The sequence below is a fragment of the Prunus persica genome, chromosome G4 (genome assembly GCF_000346465.2).
Source record: "Prunus persica cultivar Lovell chromosome G4, Prunus_persica_NCBIv2, whole genome shotgun sequence".
In the NCBI taxonomy this organism is placed as follows: Eukaryota; Viridiplantae; Streptophyta; class Magnoliopsida; order Rosales; family Rosaceae; genus Prunus; species Prunus persica.
The window spans coordinates 3,474,807-3,496,912 of NC_034012.1; the positions used below are offsets into that span (position 1 = coordinate 3,474,807).

A 22,106-nucleotide genomic window follows, 5' to 3' on the forward strand; every position below is an offset into this window, starting at 1 on the left:
GGAAGTACTATTAAAAAATACGTACGTACGTGTATAATATGGCTGTGACTTGGTGATTAAGTAATTGCTGATCTAAGCTGATATGACCACCCTGCAAGGAGAAAATATATAATTTGATATGTTAATAACTTATTTAATTAAGCTGATTTGCAATGATATTAGTTTTAGTTACCAATTGGGAGCCAGTTTCGACTCGAATTCCTGTTGCGCCAGATGCATAATTCAGTCCTTTTAAAATGTCTGGACCCTTATTGCTAGTTGCAAATGGTGGGATGAGATTCTCAAAACCCAGAAGTTGAGCTGTGATATATATATATATATATATATATATATATATATATGTGAAGTATTACAGAACAATGTATGGCCAAAGACATAAAAGAAATTTAGAAGGGGAGAGGAAATATATAAGACCTAATATGTCAACGGTGGTCCGGCCGTTGCAAAACCTTCCGGTTGGTCCAGTGAGAAAATCAATCCCGATCCCGTATGGCTGGTAGTTCACTTTGGCTCTGGTGAGGAGGTTGTTATTGTTGCCATTATCGACCAATGAATCACCAAAAATGAAAAAACAAGGAACTTGTGGTGCTCCATGAATTGGATCCACCAAAACGACGACCATCATGAACAATATTGTTGGCACTTTTGCCATTATGGAAATTCTAACACTGAAAGGGGAGGAGGAAGTATACAAATTAAGAAGTGAAGAAAATGGAGACAGGAGGGGGAGTATTTATAGAGAGAGGGGATTGGAAATGTTACATGCATATGTGAAGCCAAATGGAGGGCTCCTCAAACTGTATAGTCAAGATTGATAGGTTTGCCCTTTTTTATTTATTTAAATGTCATTGACACAAATACAAGAAAATGCCATAACGCTTATTTTATTTTATTTTGGTCGAAACCATAATCGATGAGAAATTAACAGGGTAAAGGGTTGTGGATGAATTTTTTATTTATTTTTGGGGAACCAGAGATGGCATGGGCAAAGGATTTTATTTCCAATATTCTCCCATATGGTATGGTATGGATATGATTTGAGTCAAGATTGGCAAAGAATATTGAAGCCAGCTCTAACCAACTCCAATCATGTCTAAAAGAGGGACATGATGATGTCTACATGCAAATTATTTTTGGCAAGTTTTACAAAAGCATGTGTGTGTGATATAGAAATCAAATTGCCTACCTAAAGATATAAAGCACTTATTTTTTTTCGTTTGATTTTGTATTTTTGTAAATCATAGTACTTCCTCAAGTATAAAAAGTTGAAACTAATTCATGACATCAAGATTGAAGGCATAATTACAAATGCATCCTTTTAATTAGATTTTCACCGATCGTCGATCGATAATAATATAGTTCTTAAAAAAAAAAAAAAAAAAAAAGATTTTGACCACTTCTACTACTAATTGAGATATGATCACATTTGTACTTCTTCTACAATTACAATAAAAAATTAATCCGATGTCAGGTAACAATTCATTGATCAGATTCTATGGGGAAGATGAATTTCCCAGTGAAATTTATTTGCTTGGCTTCTAGGGCTACATGCATGATGATAGACTAAGCTGAACAAGGTGACTGATATCCAACGGATAAGTGTCGGACGGATCAAACTCGGTGTATGTTCTTCTTGCAGTGATTTGATTCAAAGCCTCAGTAGGATGAAATCCGTCCCAGAACGCATACTCACTCCTATTCTGGCATGGAGTTTGGTCAGCAGCACATTGACCAAATTTATTCACTGGGCAGCACCCAACATTCACAACCTTGAAACCTGAAAACGAACAAAAAGAATTAATTAATTTGTTAATTAAATGTCACTTGTATTAAGCATATTTAATTAGTCCCCCCAAGAATTAATATATTTGTACCCGCAGCTGCTGGGTCCCCTGAAGCCATTCCAAAGCTGTTGACATAGATGAATTTTGCATCGGTCAGATTGGTGTTTAGCTGATTGACTAGAGCTAAAAGCTTTTGGTTAAAAAGTTGGACCGCACTGTTCATATTGTCCACACATGCGGACCCTTCTGTGCCAAATGTTGAGATTGCATTTGGGGTGCAGCCAATTGCTCCCAATCCAATCAAGGCCACCTTCCTCGCTCCATTCTTGTACAAGCTCTGTTAAAACAATATGAAACAATTTAACAATAAATTTTAAATTAAATTTGATAATATAGTCTTTTTAAAGTCAAATTAATAACTACTAACCGCTATTTGACGAGAATATTGATGAATAAGAACTGTAGCGTATTGTTCATGATTATATATGCGACTGGTGTCATAAAATTGAGGCAGGAAATAGTTGTTTATGTAGTCATTGCTGCCCATTCCCACTGAATATAAGCATTTGTTTAAATACTGCAAAGCCGATTGGTTATGTCCAAGTGTGGAAGCAATGCGTGAGACTGTAACTTGGTGATTTTGTAGCTGCTGATCTAAGCTGATACGAGCACCCTGCATGGAGGTTAATTTTTTTTTTTAATTAGCTAGGGTTTGCATGTATATAATAAGTCATGTTATTGAGATTAATTAGTTATTACGTACCACTTGGAAGCCAGTTTCTGCTCGAATTCCTGCTGAGCCTGATGCGTAGTTCAGACCTTTTAAAATGTCTTGGCCTCTAGTAGCTGCAAATGATGGGATGGGGTTCTCAAAACCCAACAGTTGAGCTGTAATGTAAACATGTCATAGTAATTAGCCTCATTCCTGCATGCTTGCAACCATACTTATATTTGCAAATCGAGGAAAGTTAATATGGTCCACTTTTTTTTAAGGTAAAAATGGTTCTAAATACGTGTTATCATTTGCAAACCACACGTATTAAGTAAACTTAAATATTTTGTGACCATGAAAGTTTAAACCTAGCACGACCTAGAAAACATATATGCTCATGCTCAAACCAATAAGCAAACAAAACAAGAGGAGAATATACGTGAAAAAACAACAATTATAGCGAGCACGTTAAAGAGATATAGAAAAGAATGATGCAATACAAAACCTAGTATGTCAACGGTGGTCCGGCCATTGCAAAATCTTCCCGTCGGTCCAATTGGAAAATCAATCCCGTAAGGTTGGTAGTTGGCGTTAGCAAAGCTCAGGAGGTTGTTATTATTGCCATTATCAGCCAATGAATCACCAAAAATGAAAAAACAAGGTACTTGTGGAGCTCCATTAACAAGACGAGATTGTGAAATTGAAACCACCAAAACAACAATCAGGATGAACCCTAACGTTATCTCTTTTGCCATTATGAAATCATTACAAAGCAAAGGAGGCAGGAGAAAGCATTTATAGAGGGGAGCCAGTTTTGTCCTTTCAGATATCAGTTTTGTAATTGTAACCCATCAAAAGAATGTGCTGTGGAGGTTATGATTGATTGATTACTAATTGGTCAACTCAGACTTGCCAGTTCATGGTTCGTCAACTATATTCTTATTTTAATTTTTAAGAGAAACAGAAATACCTAAGCTATTGACCCGACCCGACAATTTGTTCACTCGGGTAAAGCCCTTTAAAATGGGCCAAAATGGAAAAGAGATCATGAACGAGTCTCATGTGTTTGTTCAGCCCATGCATAGGTTTGAGCCAGCCCATGGTCCATTGACTTTTGCTAAAGTCCACCCAAAGCCCTAGAACTTCTTCCTTTTTGAGAGAAATATTAATCAAATAGCTAGGTACCAATAACCAAACTCACTTTTTTTTTTCTTTTTCTATTTCAATTGTTGGGAGGAAGATTCGAACTTAATATCGTGTCCAAAATTAGAAATTGAAGTACCATTAGATCAAAAGTTAGTTGGTAAAACTCAACTTATCAACGGAAAAAATGCATACGATATGTGACAATTACATTCTTATCTAGCAACAAACATATTTGTTGCTTAGATGAAGAAAAGATTTCACATGAATTTTATTTGCAAGGATTCTAGGCTTCTGGGTAACTAGATCGCTGTGACTTGAGGCTCAAGTTGTAGCTGAACTAAGTGACTGATATCCATTGGATAAGTGTCTGAAGCGTTATAAGCTGAGTAGGTTCTGCTGGCACTGATTAAATTGGAGGCCTCACTAGGATGAAATCCGTCCCAGAAAACATAATCAGTCCTATTCTGGCATGGAGTTTTGTTAGGAGCACATTGACCATATTGATCCACTTCACAGCACCCAGCATCCAAAACCTTGAACCCTGAAATTATAAAACCAAAACCAAAACAAAAACAAATATTCAATTTCATACTATTTTTTTCCGAAGTTAAAAAGGGGTGGGGGTTTATCACACACTGATAAAGTACCCTAGGGGTTTGAATCTCAGACCACTAGGCTAGACCCTGTTGGGTTCAATTCCATACTTAATATGGAAGAAAAAAAACAGAAAAAGGAGAGAGATTCAGAATTGAATTATATGTACCAACTAATGTAGGGTCCCCTGAGCCCATTTCATAGCTGTTGACATAGATGAATTTTGAATCAGTAAAATTGGTGTTGAGCTCATCAACAAGAGCCACCAGCTTTTGATTAAATTGTTGGGATGCATTGTTCAATTTTTCCACACAAGAAGATCCATTGGTGCCATAGGTCTTAATTGCATCTGGGGTGCAGCCAATTAGCCCCAGGCCAACCAAAGAAACCTTCCTTGCTCCATACTTGCGCAACCTCTTTCAAAACATAACACATCAAACAAATGAATCAAATTTTGTTGTTGTTTTGGTTGTTGCAATCAAATTCATTTAATCTCAATGAAATTTGGAAAAACAATTCATGCATGTGTTAATGTTAGAACTTACTAACCAGTATTTGCTGGGTGTATTGTTTGATAAGAACTTCTGCATATTCCTCAAGGGTATATTTTTTACTGGTCTGGTAATACTGAGGCAGGAAGTAATTGTTAATGTAGTCATTGCTGCCCATCCCAACTGAATATAAGCACTTGTTTAAGTGCTTTTTGGCTAAGCTTCTCTTCCCAAGTATGTCGATAATTCGCAAGACTGTGGTTCTGTGATTCTTCAGCTGTTCTCCCATGCTGATACGTGCACCCTGCAAGAGCAAATTTTTAAGTGCCTGATAATTAGACACTGGAAATTAACCTGTCAAATGCAAAAGTTAATCAAGTGATTTAAGTATATACCAACTGCCTCCCACTTTCTTTTCGAATTCCTGCTGCACCAGATGCATAATTCACACCTTTTACTATTTCAGAGCCATTGGCATAAGCAAATGGTGGAATGTAGTTTTCAAATCCCAGAAGCTCAGCTGTAATGAGAAAATGTTCAATTAGCACAAACCAGTCATGTGTTTTGCACTTGGCATACCATGATTGGCTATCCCCGTTTCACACAAGTTTTTCTACCAAAATGCAGGAGAATGTAATTTTATACAGCTACCCTTTTGAAAACAGAACATAAACTACAATGTGAACAATCTTATCTCAAAGCAATTTGCATATTGAAGCAAAAACCAAATAAGAAGATGAAGGTAAAGAAGAGGTCCAGACCAAGCACATCAACTATGTTTCGGCCATTGCAGAACCTTCCTGTTGGGCCCTGAGGAAAGTCAACGCCATAGGGACTGTAGTTGACTTTGGCAAATGTGGGAAGCAAGTTGTTGTTGCCATTATCAGACACAGAGTCTCCAAATATGAAAAAGCAGGGCACCTGTGGCTCACGCACCTGTGGCTTTCCCTGGACAAAATGTTGAGTGCTCAACGCCAAAGATAGAGCAGTTGCTACCAACAATAGTTTCATGCCACAAGCCATTTTGAACACAGAAAACAGAAGAACGAATTTGGAAAAATTATTTTAAGTCAAGATTAAGGAATGGAAAAGAAGGAGGCAGAAAACGAAAGCCAGAGTGGCTACTTTTATAGGCTAGGATAATGGAACTGTCAGACTAAGGACCAACTGCATTATGAAAAGGCTTAATACCACAAATGGTTGGTAAAAATCAGTTGTGTAGTTTTTATTTTTTTTAAATTACCCAAATGAAGGGTATGATCATTTGGCGCTTATTTTTCACAATTATGGAGACCCAATAATGAAATGGGTACAAAATAATACTTTTGCACGTGACGCAACGCATACGTGAACTTCACCTTACACAAAATTAACGAAAATTGAAGATTTGACAGAACACCACAAGAGTTTTTCTAGCAAAATTGTCTAAACCACATAGGCAATTTTAAGCCTTATGCCTAAATTGACATTATAAAGTTAGGTAAGAATAAATAACAAGCCTTGCTGTGTCTTGTTGGCAGAAAGAATCGAAATAGTATTCTTGACAAACGGTAGCTCCAAGAGAAAGTAGCTGCCACATGCAGTAATATTAGAAAACAAAAAAAGAAGTAAATCTTCACATGCTTCCTAGACTTCTAAATTGGAATGTCCTTTTTCACACCAAAATATCACATGTCCTTGAAAAGAGGTGGACAGACAGCTCTTCATCAAGGGAAGGTAATTAGTTCCCTTTTTTAACTCTTTAATCGCCATTACACATTTTTTAGATTTGAATTTTTGTTGTTGTCAATACTGAATTTTATTTCAAGCCAAACAAGGCACGAAAGATACAAAAGAAAGGAGATAAAGAACCAATTAAGAAAGCCTATCAACTGAATACTCCCGCAAACAAAGTTATCAAATAGGGGGGCGTGGTAGCCCATCAGACACTAACACCTGAACCAGAGACAGTGGTGGTCGTGAAACCCCGCTTTCCAGCTCCACTACTCTAACACCAATCAAGGCTGCCTCATGAGCAGCCTAATTAAGACGCCTGCTAATCCAGTTCCATCTCACTCCCTAAAAGAGCAACAAGTCTTGGATATTTCTTCGAGCAGGGGAAAAACACACCACACCTTGTTCCTCACATCTCCCTTCACTCCATTTATAAGGAGTCTTGAATCGGTTTCCACAATAACTTCTCTATGCCCAAGGTTAGTAGCAAACACAAGACCTTGGATGTCCGCATTGGCCTCGGCAGCAAGCATAGAATCACATATAATAGGGTCAGCCAAACCCACTTCAAAGTCCCCATTAGCATTCCAGATAATTACCCCAAAGCCTTATTTGAACGAATCACTCACCCACCCTCTATCTATATTAATTTTTACAAAATTTTCATGAGGGGGTATCCAGGAAGCGGGGTCAGCACTTGTTGTTAGTTCTGTAACATCATCCACGTCAGGCTTCAGCCACACATCAATAAACTCTCTTTTGGCACGTAGGCCCAGTTTGGTTCACGTAATGGATTTGAGAGGAAACTATTTCCCATGTCATTTTCTAAAGAATGGGAATGAAAGATTCATTTCCCACGTTTGGTAATGTCGGGAAAGTAACCACGAGATTTCACTTTGTTTCCTTTCCCATGTTTGTTTTGAGTAGAAATGGAAACAAAGTTTGTATAATTTTTCAATTATACCCATATTAAATCAAATAAAAAAAGAACGCATTTAATGATACGTTGTAATTATAAATTGTTCATAAGGACAAAATAATCATGAAAATTGTACATTGAATGTTGGCTCATTTTCCCAAACTTTCCCATGAGGAGGGTAAGAAGATGACTTCACTTTCCCCCCTACTTTTCCATGTGCCAAGCAACCACTTCCCATGCGTGGACTTACTAAACATGGGAAAACAATTGAATTCTCATTCCCAAGCCTCCTTTTTTATGAACCAAACGGGGCCATAATGCTTTCTCAATCACCACAATTGGCTTAATTATGCGCCCCTCAATCATAGCTTTGCATCTGGACTTCCAGATTTCCCACACCAGAAAACTCACAAGAATGAGCATGTTCTTCTTCTCATATCTTTCGTGCAGGATCTGATATTAAGCAGCTCACTCAACCAAATATCAATAGTACGTACGAAAGCTTTGGGTATCAATACAGAGATAGAGAGGAGAGCCAAACCACATTGCATGAGTCCAAGGACAAAGGAAAAGAACATGTTCAATGGATTCCTCGAACTGCTCACATAGAACACAATAGGAGACTCACAAATCTTTCTCTTAAATAAATGCAATCTCGTCAAAATTGTATTCGATACTATACGTGTAACATCCCACATCGACCAACAGAGAATGGGTAATATGCCTTATATGTACATGCCCACTTCCATCTGGTATGAGACTTTTTGGGAGCTCACTGGCTTCGGAGTCATGGAAACTCCGAAGTTAAGCGAGTTGGGGGCTAGAGCAATCCCAAAATGGGTGACTCACTGGGAAGTTGTTCCTGAGCTCCTAGAAACAAAACCGTGAGGATAGAGAGGGGACCCAATTATCAGACCAAATGTTGGTGCTTTCACCATTCATAATAAGCCTTCCAGGTTTACTCATAGCAACATCTTTGCAACCGAAAATGCTCGACCAGATCCAAGAGGATCTACTTCCCAGCACAGCATCCTTGAAGTCACAATCAGAATAGTATCCGGTTTTCAAGAGCCGCACCCATAAAGCATATGGGTTGCTGACTACACTGCAGTATATGCAAGTACTAGTAAATATATATGTGGCTCTGATTTATGCTGATTAGATAAAAGAAAGTGAATTATTAGCTCTTATTATTAAAATAGTTTTCACGTTTCCCACATTGCCTGGTGCCTTTAGCCAAAACTAACAGGACGACAAACAATCCATAATTGAGATCATGCAAGCATGCCCTACTTATCTTTGCAGCTAGCAGGCAAAATAACAGCCTTTCCAGCTTCTGCCGGATGCGTGAAAGCTCCACGAGTACAGTAATTTTGGCTCCACATATATACAAGGAAATATCTATTTGTCTTCTCACACTCCAAAACCCTAGCTAATAATAATGTCACCATTTTATATATATAGCGTCAGAATCACGGGACACATTTTTCACACACATTTTAGATCATTGGATTTAAAAACTTTCAATGGTTGAGATTGGATTTGATTTATATACATTTATTTATTTTTTTTCAAACAAAATGAAATCTTTGGAAATATAATGTGTGTCAAAAAGTTAATCTAAAAGTAAAAAGTTGTGGCTTACATAAATGTTATTGTAGGATGTTTTGAACAAAAAAGGTTTAACTTATTCTGTGTACGTAAAAACGTGAACGGTGTGCCAAGAAATTTTTTCAAAAGCAAAGACAAGTGATTGTCTTTCGACAATGACATGACATGACATCACAGTGGTGGGGATAACGCTGTGATATTGCAAATCACCTATTCAACCTACATCAACCTACATCTATATACTGTATATATATGTTCTCTTTGTCTTTTTGTGGGAAAAAAATAATTGAGACAAGGTCGGTGCCGTACGTCCATGCAAACTCATATTCACAGCCAAACAAACTCATTTTCGTATTGATATAATTTAAACCTTTCAGTACACAAGAAGAAGAAGATCACAAATTTGATGAACATCTCAAAATTCTAAAGACCAAACAAGATCACTGCAACAAAGAATACCATGACGTAATGCATGATATATATAATATATATGTTTATATATATAGTAGCTAAGTTATTTTTCTCTTTTGAATCTTATGGCGCATGCATGATTATATGTCACTGCAACCATTGATTCAAAATGTGCAGGAGGAGTTTTTGATTAAAGCAGAGCGAGCCGGCGAATATCGACAGGGTAAGCGTCCGAGGGACGAACAGCGCTGTATGCTCTCCTTGCTACGACGTTGTTTCCGGCCTCAGTTGGATGAAATGCATCCCAAAACAGATACTCATTCCTATTTTGGCATGGAGTTTGGAGAGGAAGACATGTAATTTGGCCATTGTTCCTCCCTACCCCACAGCACCCTGCGTTTGTAACTCTAAATCCTGAAATCAAAACAAACAAAGAAAAAAAGAACGTTCCAATCGCGTCACATAATTGTTCTCCTAAAAGTTAAAAAGTGAAATAAAAATTACCACTAAGTTTTAAGTAATATTTGTTTTTGTGACAAATGTACCTTTAATTGATTCTGTAAAAATTAACGAAAAAGCGAGAAGTCGTCCAAGCTACTTCATTACTTAACTCGTTATGTGACCGCTTTTTCGTTAATTTGAACGGAATGAACTAAAAGAAGAACAAATAGGGTAGAAATGTCACAGAATAAAACAGTTTTATTTTGAAGTTGAATAAAAGAGGGGGTTTTGAAATTAGCCCCTGTATTTACCATATTGTGCAGGGCTGGTTATTATGTCCTGGAAAATGCCATAAGAGTCTACGAAGATAACTCTTGCATCTGATAGATTAGTGTTGAATTCATTGGCAAGTGCCTTCAGCTTGCTATTGAAAATTTGGTTTGCGGAGTTTATTTTTTCTACGCATGATGCACCATCTGGGCTATTTTGGGCCAATTCATTTGGACTGCAACCTATTTGACCAATTCCAAACAACACAATCTTCCTTGCTCCATAATTGTACAAAATCTATACAACACACGCCAACAGCATTCAACAATTAAAAATACAATTCTTGTAAAGAAAACCAATGGGAACTGGCTGTGTATAGGTATATATGTATGTATGTATAATGTATGCATGCACACGAAACAAGTACTCAAGTACATACGCATCTACCACCGTATACACAAATAGAACTCGACCCCAAGAAGGCCCAAATGTCAACTCAAAGATAGGCCTGGTGAGAGAATAACTTAAGGCCTATTTTAAACATGGGCAAGATTTGGGCTCATAGTTATCAAAATTCATTTGAGATTAATAAGAAATGTTCTCTCATCAAATTGTCGAACAATATAAGATGTCACCATGAAAAATGTTTTAGATGAACCTAAATGCACAAAAAATGAATGGAATGGGGAGAAAGACTAACCCTTAGTTGCTGACTGTAATCTTGGATAAGAGAAGTAGCATATTCCTCGGTAGTAAATTGGTTGCCGGTGGAGTAAAATTGTGGCATGAAATAGTTGTTGAGGTAATCGTTGCTGCCTAACCCAACTGAGTATATGCATTTGCCCAGATAATTTGCAGCTTGGTCCTCATCGCCAAGTAAGTTTACAACTTGGGACACTACGTTCTGGTAATTCTTTACCTGACCACTAAATGTAATCCGGCCTCCCTGCAACATTCAAAAACATGATTAGAATATAATTAACATTATAAACACATGCATAATTATGTTTTAGTGAATATATGTGTCATGAAAAAAGTTGTAATTACCAATTGACGTCCAGTTTCCTCTCTAATCCCAGCAGCTGCAGATGCAAAGTTTACTCCTTTGAGTATGTCTTGGCCTCTAGCAGTTGCATAGGGTGGAATATAATCATCAAAACCCAAAAGCTCAGCTGCAGATAATTTGAAGGACACTTGATCATCAGTACATATATCATATAGAGTTATGCTGAATTTTAATGTTTTGGTTTTTTACTTTTTACACAAGCAGTTTTCTTTTCCTGGTCATGAATTATGTGACCATGTAGTTTATTTTTGGGATTTCTGGGTTTTTTAGAAAGCAACAGATGAAAGGCTCAGAGAAATAAATTTCACTCTTTAATGTCATAAATGAGGAAGGCAGATGGGTTGAGAACTACTGTAGCATTCTTTATTGTTATTTTAATTTTCAACGAAATGAATAGGAGAGGCATGGTACTTTAACAAATGGTCCCTCAGAATGCAGATGATAATCATAAAGGCTGCATGTATCCAAAATCCATGACACACAGAGAAGTCTTAGTTTCAAAATTCCATTACCAAAACGCTTAGCTACTTCCTAGAGCATGATTAGATGAGGAAACTAAAGAGATTAAGTGATCATTAACAAGTTAGCAGAAAATGATATTATGGAGAGAGAGAGAGAGAGAGAGAGAGAGAGAGAGGCGGTGGGAGCTCACCAACAACATCAACAGTGGTTTTGCCGTTGGAAAATCTTCCAGTAGGTCCACCAAAGTCGATCCCATAAGGCAAATAATCAGCTCTGGCCAAGGACTGAAGCTGGTTATTATTGCCATTATCGACCAAGGAGTCTCCAAATATGAAGTAGCAAGGCACTTGTGGTGCAGCTCTAACCCCAATATTGCACCACAAGTTCAACGCCAAAACCACAACCACACACACCGCCCACATTTTGTTCACCATTGGCCCAAATTTAGCAATAAAAACTTAAAGATAGCAAGCAATGAAAATGACCAAGAAGATGGAAAGGTAGATATGATGTGCGTGTGAGGAACTTAAAAGCAAGGTGCATGAGAATATATAATAGTGGGAGGCCAGCCAAAGCAAATGAGATTGGATATGTCGACATAGCTTTTACAGTTGAGAGAGTTAGTTCGATGCATTAATTTCACGCGGATATAATGTGAGACTGTCTATGGCAAAGGCCAGCTCTGACACCTCTCTCTCTCTCTCTCCTCTCTGCTCTCTGCTCTGAATTCTCATAAGTTTTTGAATTCCAATAACTTATTGCTCTTGCATTTCATCACAGTGTTGTAACTAATCTCAATGACATCCAATCTGTAATTAATCAGGAAGGCACCACTGGCTTTCCATGCAAATTTGTGTAGTTCCTAGGACCCTAGCTAAATTTAGACACCATTGGCTTCTAGTTAGGTTTGTTCTCTAACCTATTTTTACCAAAGGTGAAGGTGAGCCATTGACGACAGAAATTGGAGACCAATTTGGACGTTGAAAGGGACCACCATATATGTTCATCAATGATAAATAATTAATGTTTAATCCTAAATGAGTATGTAACTAATTATATGTGCAGCGCCCTGGCATTCAAATTAGAGTATCTCTTCCGTAATTTAGATATAATTTAGAGTAATTTAGACTGTAATTTGTATCAAAGAAATTAATTCGATGTGCACAGTCAATCTTCTCTAGAGCTCTGTGGCCCCTCTGAGACAGTCTTTCTGTCCATCGTTTACTTTGGCTCAACACCAATTAGTGCATTACAGAGCTGATGAAGCAAACTGGAAGAGAGAGAGAGAGAGAGAGAGAGAGAGAGAGAGAGAGAGAGAGCTATGTATTATGATCTTTGAAAAAGGGTCATGGGGAACAGATCATTTCAAGGGCTGAGATTCAAGACTACAGTGACATAATTGAATGGTGTGCAGAGAGCAAAGAAGCTGTCGAGCAATGACATTGGTGTTGAACATGTTATACAAAAATGTACCAACCCACATGCCATTTAATGTGGGAGGGTGGCCAAATTAAATGTTTTTTGGGGGGGACCAAGTCATTGCATACCGTGTAAAGAAAAAAGCCTTTACCACCATCTCCCTATAACATGATCAAGAAGAAATAAGAAACGCAGTTGGTAAGAAAGGATGTCTCTGCTAGCTAAGTTGTCATTGACTTATGGCGTCGGTGGTTTCCATTTCATGCGGAGGAGAAGACAAACAAATGAACAATGTAGTGAAGGCCAACTACAAAAGAAGCAAACCCAGCTACTCAAAACGTGAGGAGCAGTATGAATCTAACTTCTTTTTTTGGCCAAAACAGTAAACACCTAACTACAAATAAGCCGAGTAACCCCAAAACAAGTCTGTCAAATTTTTCCTTTTTAAAATTTGAACCCATAAAAGAGAAGCAAACCATAGTGAAATTTGAAAGGGGTATTCATGATGCAGATACCGTGAGTCAACTGGAGTCTGGACACGTTTTTCTGGTCAACTTGAAGGGGGTGTTGAGTCAAACCTTTTTAAGCTCTTTTTTTTTTGGGTTTTAAAGTCAACCTTTTTAAGTTGACTCAGAAGGGAAAGAAAGGTGGCATAAGTTGAAAACCCTCACCTCCATTGAAACCAACTATTTTTATCATGATTTTTCTCATCAATCCACAATGGTCCCGGAGCAGTTGGGCATATATAGGTGTGCACCGCAAATCAGTCAAAGACATTATAATTCTGCTTTAATATAGGGCCTAAAAAAAAGAAAAGAAAGATAGAACTTGTATGATCGCTTTATCTTTTCAGCAAATTCATTCATTCTATAGTGAATCAAAGCCGAGGCATTGCATCTCTTTTTGGAACAATGCCTCGTGCGATTTAGGCGAAAGATATTGTCAAGTTGGGAGTTTGGTTGTGGATTTGTGTAAGTCAAAAAATTTGTCTATTTCTTGTTATTGTAAGTATGAATTACTGTTTGTTTAACACATTTTGTTATTCTAAAACTTGCTTGTAGCTTGGGACAAATAGCTAAATCTTGAAATAGTAAACAAGAGATCAGAATTTGAATGAGAGCAGCACCAGTCCAAGACCTCATTTCATTGCTAAAACTTAATACATCAAATGGAACTATGGGCCAATCTCAGAAGGGATAAGATGAGGAAATGATAGCATTAAAAATCACGTGATATTTAGCACTAAGAGAAGAGTTTTTGGTCGAAAGGAGTGACACAATTGAAGAAAGGTGGTTGAGGTAGGCATTACTTAGCTCATCATCACTATCAAATATTTGTCTTGAAAGACTTGAATTTCATCACCCACCACATGACCTATTTATGAGCAACACTGTGTATGGGTCTCTATTCACCTATTAAGGCCAGGATATGTCCAGCACAATCAACTCAACTGTCTCCTTCAAATCTTCTATTGATTACCAAAAGATAGGTTTTTGGGAAGCCTGGGTCCAGAGGCACTCACACTGTCTCATCATATGTTGGCTATGCTTGCTACGCCAGGATTGATAAGCACTGCTAAACTCTCCATATCTAAAAGTGAAAACACATGTCAATGGGATCTAGCCCAATGAAAAAGGGTCTTAACTTGCAGATCAGAGGTCTCATGTTTGAATGGCATCATAGTTGTGCGTGTGTGAGTACTTTAAACTATCGCTTGTACTTAAAAACAAAAATAAAAACAAAAAAAATGAAAACACATAGTGCCTACCTGGCTTGTATTTTTTCAGGAAGCACTTGAATTCTTATTAATAAATAAGTTTATAGCAAAAAGGCTTCTGATTAGATGAGTGAAAGCTGTAAATAAAGGAATATTCAAGCAAATCCTATATAGTTATTATATATATGAATTGCAAAACTACCAAATTTAACCATAGGGCTCTTAATATCATGCAATTCCTAGATAGTGATTATCTTTAATAACCCTCCTGATCCGACGTGACAAAAGAAGTTCAGATACTTCATGTTCTTCTAAGGTTTCTCCTCCGTTGCCTAATAACATCATCAAGGCGCTTCTTTCGTTGCCTGTTTATCTGAATGAAGAAACATCCAAGAATCAGATATCCAGGACAAAATATTATCTATTGCATTTACAAGATCAAACAAAGAGGTAGCTTCTGGAGTTCTAAAGAAACATAAAACTTCTAAAAATTAATGGCAAGTGAGACACAATTTTCTATTAAAGAAAACACAGCATTTGAATTCACACATAACTCTTGTTCAAGCCGGGAATTCAAATCTCAAAACAGGGGTTCACAATGGAATCAAACCAAACATAAGTTTTCCGATCTGTTTTCGAACGGCTTGTTTGACCTGTTTAATTATTAATGTCACACTTGAGAGACCAATAAATGTTGCATGATAGCACTAACAAACTTACCCTAATGCTTTCAATACTCCCCCTGAACCGACGTGACCATTCAATTTCAGACATAATTCTGTTATCCTCCTCAACTTGCTCATAATCATGATCAGATTCTTCCCTATCAGCGCTCAGATTATCTATATTCGAGATAGATGATGAATCTGTGACACCCTCAAGTTCCATAATTAATTCATGATGATGCTGCTTCTCATGAGCCTTCATCTGCATGCATCACGCCAGAATCTAGTTAACATCAATCAAGGACAAGTAATGCTGTCATATGATCACATCATAAAATAAAATAGCAGAAATTTAAAACCTGCCTACCTTCTTCCGCTTTTCCCTTGCAGCTTCTGCTTCTGCTTCTGCTGGGTTAATAACACCTTCGGTCTCGAAAGAGTCATTGTCAACAAAAGGTGACAAGTGTGGAGGAGGATCCCTGTTAAAAAGAGCACTAAATCAATCATCTTACAAGTCATGAACTTTTATTAGCCAATTATAGAAATGAAAAACACAGCTAGGAAAGGAAGCACACCATAGAAAATGAGTCTTATAACCAGTCATTTCATCATGGTGCAAGGCAGATAGATTAACAACACATGCAAATAAGAAAAATTGTCCTTCATGATTACCTTCCCACCAAATAATCCCCAGTTGGTAAAATGATCCGAGCATTTACACAATCATAAACCCACTGTGGGTGAACATATTCTCTACCACAGATCTTCCCATCCTGCCTTGGCCTGTCAATAATCTGCAGAACACACAAGCAGTCTAGCTGTCAGAATTGTTATACTAAAGACCCATTTTGGTTTTTTCTTTTTTCTTTTTTGGCAAGAGACATTACATACATGTTGTCCGAGTGTGATGTCTTAACAAATCAATGACTCGGCATAAAGATAATGTAGCAGAATACCTGATGGGTGATGCTGTCATCATCTTCCTCAAAGGGAGCCCCATCTCCTTGCCAGGAAACAATTCCACCGAAAGCAGGTATGACAAAAAGCAGAGAATCTCTGTAAACCTGAACATAGATAAATTACACGCACAAGTTATTCTACTGCCGATCAACTAAAAGAAAGAAATAGCATTAGAAAATTGAGTGACACATATTAAAGGTAAGAAAATAAGTTTCAAAAAAGAAAAAAAAAATTAAGATTCTGAAATCTCTGATGTAAGACTTTAGGACTTACCTCACGGTTCAAGAAAAATTTCATATCTTTGAAGAATTTCTTGCACTCCCTCGTATTATTATCCTCTTCATCCTCACCTGGAACATCCTCCACAAGGTGCATCAATGCACCAGGTTCATTTGAGGAGAGTTGATGCTGCAGTTGGGCAAGTCTTGGTTCAGACTCATCCACCAAAGGCCCAATCTGCTGGCTCTCAACTTTCCCAGATCCAGACAAACTTGAATCTTGGCGATCCCACGCAGAGGATCGAGAGTTTGCATCGAAATACCTTGATAGAGCATAATGATCTACAATCAAACTAAATCATACTCATGCTCCATTAACACACAAAAGATCCACAACTCAACATGGCCAAGAGAGAAGATAAGGACCTCGTAGCTTCTCTTAAGCAACTAGTAAAAATGAATTGCATACCTGCTGCTAAAGCTTCCAATCGAGGATCAAGAATGGGTGGATACTTCACATTTATTGAATGATATAAATGACAATTCGCAAAGGCAAGAAGAGCCTGCACCGAGTGAGCAAAAACTTCTTATAAGAAAAGGAAAGAAGAAGCTTGATGAATATTACAACTCGTGTATGATCAAGATGATCAAGTAATCGGTTCATTGGAAGGAAAGCAAAAGAAGAAGCTTAATGGATACCAACTAACATTTACGGCTAGCACATATACGGATTGAAGAAAAAACTAAAATAGAGGAATAAAAGAATGAAACCTCGTAAAACTCCAAAAAGTTTAGCATGATATTGAAGTCATCATCATCCGTCACAACTTGCTGCAAAGGGTGAGGAGCCAACCATGTGACCTTTTGCCCTTTAACCTCGGCCTGCACAGACAAAAAACACAACGCTACCGTATAAATCCTCCTTACCCGACTAAGGAAAGATGCCACAGTTAAACATTTAAAGAAGCAGTGATATATACAGTATGCTACTGCACCTGATAATATATGCCTTTAACAGATACAAAGACTTTACGCAATCTATGCGTACGAGATATGTAAGCCTGCCATTCATGAGCCAACCTGGAAAAAAAAAAAAATTAAAGCAACAAAAGGCCTAAGATAATCAGACTCGGAAACATGAAATGGTGCATGGAATGATGCAGTTCAACATAATTGTTATTTCATATGCTCCAACTCCAGCCTCACCTCCGACAGTTATGGATGCGTTTCACTTCAATACAGCCCTCAATAGCAGGTAAGGCGGCAAAGAGGTGAACCATTGTGAGACAGTCATCCAAATCTCTAAGAGCATCAAGGAATTTCGGATACCTGCAATTTCATGGAACATAACAATTACATACAATGAGAGAGAGAGAGAGAGAGAAACAAAATCAGCATACTTTTTATTTATTTTGAATAAGAATAATTAAAAGTTAACCTCTGCAAAACAATTTTGTCTAATTTGTAAGCAGGACTTCTTTGTCTGAGAAGAGTAGCACGATCCGGGTTCTTCTTGGCCTCGGCTTTCTTTACTTTGTGTTGATAAGCCCTGATCTCTCTCAAGCGCTCGAGTAATGGTTCATGTTGGATGTATGAAACATCCTTTAAGTGATAATAAGTATGGTGATTTCCTTTCACCTTCTTCTTTGGCTCCCGAGGGAATATCCCCTTCAGAATACATACTTTCCTAAAATTTGCATGCATAGCCATAAAAATAATCACGAAATACTATTGCGTAATATGTACAAGACCGGAAAATTATTTTCTTTTTGATTTCCAACAAACATGCGGAAGTTACATATAAACTCATATGAGAGTGAATAAATATACGAATTACAAGTTTAATATGTCCATGATCTGAAGGTAGGTATATATGGGGAAGGGAAGATGGAGAGAAAGAAATACAGACCTGAAGAGAGGTAGACTGACTTGAAGTTGCTTGATGGCTTTTGACCTGGTGATGAACCTTGCAGCATTACCTTCGTTTTTCTTGCCCTGAAAGAAGATAAGAAAAAAAAAAAATTAACCAGCTGCGTGCGTGCGTCTGAGTGTTAGTGAATAGTGATTGATGATATAGCCGAACAACTTATCGAAGAGACTTTAGAACTTACGGGAGGCCTGTAGTGCTTCACCATGGCTAGCTGTGGAAGGAAACTCTGAGAGAGAGAGAGAGAGAGAGAGAGAGAGTTAGGGTTTTAAGCGGAGGGGAGCGGGCCGGGTCTTCAGGGTTTTAAGCGGAGGGAAGCGGGCCGGGTCTTCTTGGTACGCAAGTTAACATTCGCTTGCTTTGTTGGTTATTGGCCCAATTGTGCGGAGTTTTTTTTTTTTTTGGGGTCAAAAATTGTGCGGAGCTTAATCATAGTATTTTAGCATGAACTTGAGCTTCCGTTAGTATGGCTCAGACTGAACATTAATAAATGGCAGGCACAATTCTACTCGAGTGGAATTTTGGATATATGGCAGACTGAAATTTTTTTTTTGTCCAAAGTGAGGGTGGGGGGGGGGGGAGGAAATTCAAATACACAGGTATCATGGAAGCTTGAACTTATAACCACTTAGAAGCACACCAAAGGCATGAGCCAATCCAACTAACACCGCATTGATGCTCAGACTAAACATTAGTTTTCATTAAAAAATTCATTTTTCCTTTCTATGGCTTGCCAGCAGTCTTTTGCTTCATTGCTTACCTTGTTGGGTGCTTAAAGAGAGGAACTTGACTGTACAGTGCTGTCAAATTTGATTACCGTAATGATCACCTCTGCTTTGTGTTTATGTTACTGTATTTACGGCCTTAGTTTGATTCTGGCCTTCACCTTTCACAGATAAGTTATAAGCTGGCAAAAATTGCAGCTGCTGGATCTCATTAATCAATTCTTTTTTGGCCTTTTCCAGTACTCTGCAGAGTAAGCTTGTCTGTTGATAATGAAGTTGGGGCCCAAACTATCCACAAAATTTTCATTTATGCCAAGATTTGAACAAGAAGAAAGAAAACAAATGGATTTCAAATACACTACATCTAGTTATTTCAAACACGTTCAATCTTATTTTGTTCTTGTTTTTTCAATAGCAAATTTACCATTTTTGTCAAATTCATCCATCCAAATGTAACATAAGATTAAGTGGGGTGAGCAAGTACACTGTCCAAAAAATGTGTACTTTTTTTTAACACAGAAACGAAAGTTACAAAGCAAAACCTCTAAGTCAAGAAAGCCCGAAGAGGTCAAATTAGAAGGGAGATACAACTAAGAGGGTAAAAAAATGTGTTAGTGATGTGATAAAAAAAAAATGATGAATTTTCCAAATGGAGATAACACTATAATTATTCATTATTTCTAAAATAAAGGAGCTTTTCATTTCAAGTTCATCAAACATACAAGAAGAAAATACAAATAACCCAACAGACAAAAAATTTAATGGTCTCGTTTTCTTTTCTGTGTAGTAAAAGGATTACAAATTACAAATTAACTACATATATGTCATAAATCTTGGTGCATAGTAGAGGAACCGTATTTTAATCCCAAATCCTTGAGAATTTGGATCAAACCTTTGAAATCATTGGTGCCCAATTCAAGAAAATCCTTCAACAGCTCCCCCTCCTCCACCTCGTTTTGCACTGCCTTCACCAATTCTCTCAACGTTCCCTGTCACGGTGTCACCGCAATCCCCAAACCCAAAATTAATTAAATCAGTCAATTAAATTAAAATAATTCATTATGAAAAAAAAGACGAGGAAAAAGTATTTGGTAATAAGTGAAACGGTGCGTACCGAGTGATAGAACACCGTGAGGAGCCTACGGAGTAGCGAATTTGAGACTCTGAGGACACTTCGGTAATTCTGTCCCACCCAAGCGGCTCTCTCCGAGTCCGATTCCTTTCGACCCAACTCACCCAGCCACCTGAGCAATTCGTTCGCGTCCGAAACGGCACCGTATACCTCCGAATAGGGCAACTCCCTCCATGCGTAGTTCTTCATGTAGTCCCAGGCCGCCGACCACATGAACCCCCACCCGCCCACGAGCCCCCCTTCCAGCTTTGCCGCGACGAGCCTGGCCCGGTCAGCCCCCGAAACGTCGCCACGTGCCTCGCGGAGGTTGGCCACTCGCGTCATGAGCGAGTGGGAGAGGGAGAAGAGGGTTCGGTACTGCGAGTAGGCGAACGACTGTGATGGCTGCGCGGTTATCAGGAGGACGACGGTGAGGAAGAGAAGGGTTGGATGCGACGGTGTGGTTTTCTCCATGTTGGGTTGTTGAAGTTTCGGGGAGCAACTTGATCGATCGGTTGAGAATGTTGCGGACTCAGGATTTCAAGCTTGATGGGGTTAAATAAGCTTGGTTCACTTCTTGAATTAAGCCTTGAAGGTGAGTGCAAAGGTGCAATATAAGTTTAGTGACAAAGTCGACAACTCTAAGAAACAGTTAAACAATTTCTTCTACTTTTCTTTCTGTTTTTTCCATCGATTGTGTGCATTCTCTTTTTTCTCTTTTTTTTTTTCTTCCTATGTAGCTTTTCTATTCTCCCTTTATTCTCCACGTGCAAGGCAGTGCAAGCAAAGAATGCCTTAGAAAGGTAGAAAGGATATTCATTTGGATGGCTGGGCTATAATATTTTTTTGGATTTTAAAAGCCACCTGGGCTGTAGGCCAAGTTAGCCAAACTATGTTCCATCCTTGGGACTTTGAATTCCGCTGTATCTGAAGTGGACGGAAGAGAACGAAGAAAGGCCGACAGGTCCCACCGGTGGTAGCCTGGACGGCCTAGGTACAATCTGAAGGGCGGGTTGTGGGCTGGTGATGAGCCCAAAGGAAAGTTACATTATTGGGCTTTGTGGAGATGGAAAGAAAAAGAAAAAGTAATTTTGATAGTAGATAACAAATTGAAGATAGCATAACTATTTTACATTATTCACAACAAAAATATTATGTGTGGTGTTAAGGCCATACTCATACTGGCACGTGGTGTTACTGCATTATCAAATTGACTTGAATTTTAATTAGTAGGTGGTAAGTATGGTTACACTTTAAGAGAAAATATATAACATCACATTAACATTTCTGTACGTAGTGTTTTTATTTATTTATAGATGAACATTTACATACATAGTTTACTTTAATTGTTTTTAACCATTTATTTAACTATCATCACCGAAGAATTTCTCAAATTTTCACTCTCGACTAACGCGTGGTTTCAACCATTTATTTTTCTCTTAACTTGTAAATTCTCATTACGTTAGACAATGTTGCCATGTTGCCATGTTGGTATGGTTCACAACACAACCAACAGAATATGCGATATAGATCTGGACGAGGATATTCCCACCAACTTTTCCGTTCTATTTTTTTTGTGGTTGAGTTGATTTTTTTTGGAAATATCGTATTGATGATTCAAGTCCACAAAGTGAAGGGGATTAACTTGGTTGCCAATGAACTACTTTTGAAGTTGGATTGGATTATATATGTTGTGGTCCATATGGTAGAATTTTATGTTATAAATAATTTGGTTTTTTTAGAA

At 37.9% G+C, this 22,106-nt stretch overlaps 5 protein-coding genes across 5 annotated transcripts; all 5 read right to left on the minus strand.

The window, feature by feature from the left end:
• LOC18779342 (GDSL esterase/lipase At1g29670) lies at nucleotides 1,545-3,251 on the minus strand. The gene is made up of 5 exons (XM_007213389.2): nucleotides 3,002-3,251; nucleotides 2,548-2,672; nucleotides 2,212-2,457; nucleotides 1,875-2,121; nucleotides 1,545-1,777 (listed from the first exon to the last, which is right to left on the minus strand). The coding sequence occupies exons 1-5, from the start codon at nucleotides 3,249-3,251 to the stop codon at nucleotides 1,545-1,547; spliced, it is 1,101 nt and encodes a 366-aa protein (XP_007213451.2).
• On the minus strand, nucleotides 3,746-5,948 carry LOC18780199 (GDSL esterase/lipase At1g29670). Its single transcript, XM_007213038.2, has 5 exons — nucleotides 5,489-5,948; nucleotides 5,123-5,247; nucleotides 4,786-5,031; nucleotides 4,406-4,652; nucleotides 3,746-4,183 (listed from the first exon to the last, which is right to left on the minus strand). The coding sequence occupies exons 1-5, from the start codon at nucleotides 5,748-5,750 to the stop codon at nucleotides 3,942-3,944; spliced, it is 1,122 nt and encodes a 373-aa protein (XP_007213100.2). The 5' UTR covers nucleotides 5,751-5,948; the 3' UTR covers nucleotides 3,746-3,941.
• On the minus strand, nucleotides 9,297-12,305 carry LOC18779850 (GDSL esterase/lipase At5g45670). The gene is made up of 5 exons (XM_007211409.2): nucleotides 11,811-12,305; nucleotides 11,140-11,264; nucleotides 10,793-11,038; nucleotides 10,134-10,389; nucleotides 9,297-9,795 (listed from the first exon to the last, which is right to left on the minus strand). The coding sequence occupies exons 1-5, from the start codon at nucleotides 12,052-12,054 to the stop codon at nucleotides 9,572-9,574; spliced, it is 1,095 nt and encodes a 364-aa protein (XP_007211471.1). The 5' UTR covers nucleotides 12,055-12,305; the 3' UTR covers nucleotides 9,297-9,571.
• LOC18778273 (pescadillo homolog) lies at nucleotides 14,818-19,416 on the minus strand. Its single transcript, XM_007214328.2, has 13 exons — nucleotides 18,711-19,416; nucleotides 18,509-18,594; nucleotides 18,038-18,286; nucleotides 17,806-17,928; nucleotides 17,595-17,679; nucleotides 17,371-17,481; nucleotides 17,069-17,162; nucleotides 16,655-16,941; nucleotides 16,378-16,485; nucleotides 16,094-16,215; nucleotides 15,789-15,900; nucleotides 15,477-15,683; nucleotides 14,818-15,129 (listed from the first exon to the last, which is right to left on the minus strand). The coding sequence occupies exons 1-13, from the start codon at nucleotides 18,732-18,734 to the stop codon at nucleotides 15,058-15,060; spliced, it is 1,680 nt and encodes a 559-aa protein (XP_007214390.1). The 5' UTR covers nucleotides 18,735-19,416; the 3' UTR covers nucleotides 14,818-15,057.
• On the minus strand, nucleotides 19,818-21,273 carry LOC18781120. The gene is made up of 2 exons (XM_007214051.2): nucleotides 20,366-21,273; nucleotides 19,818-20,240 (listed from the first exon to the last, which is right to left on the minus strand). The coding sequence occupies exons 1-2, from the start codon at nucleotides 20,834-20,836 to the stop codon at nucleotides 20,076-20,078; spliced, it is 636 nt and encodes a 211-aa protein (XP_007214113.1). The 5' UTR covers nucleotides 20,837-21,273; the 3' UTR covers nucleotides 19,818-20,075.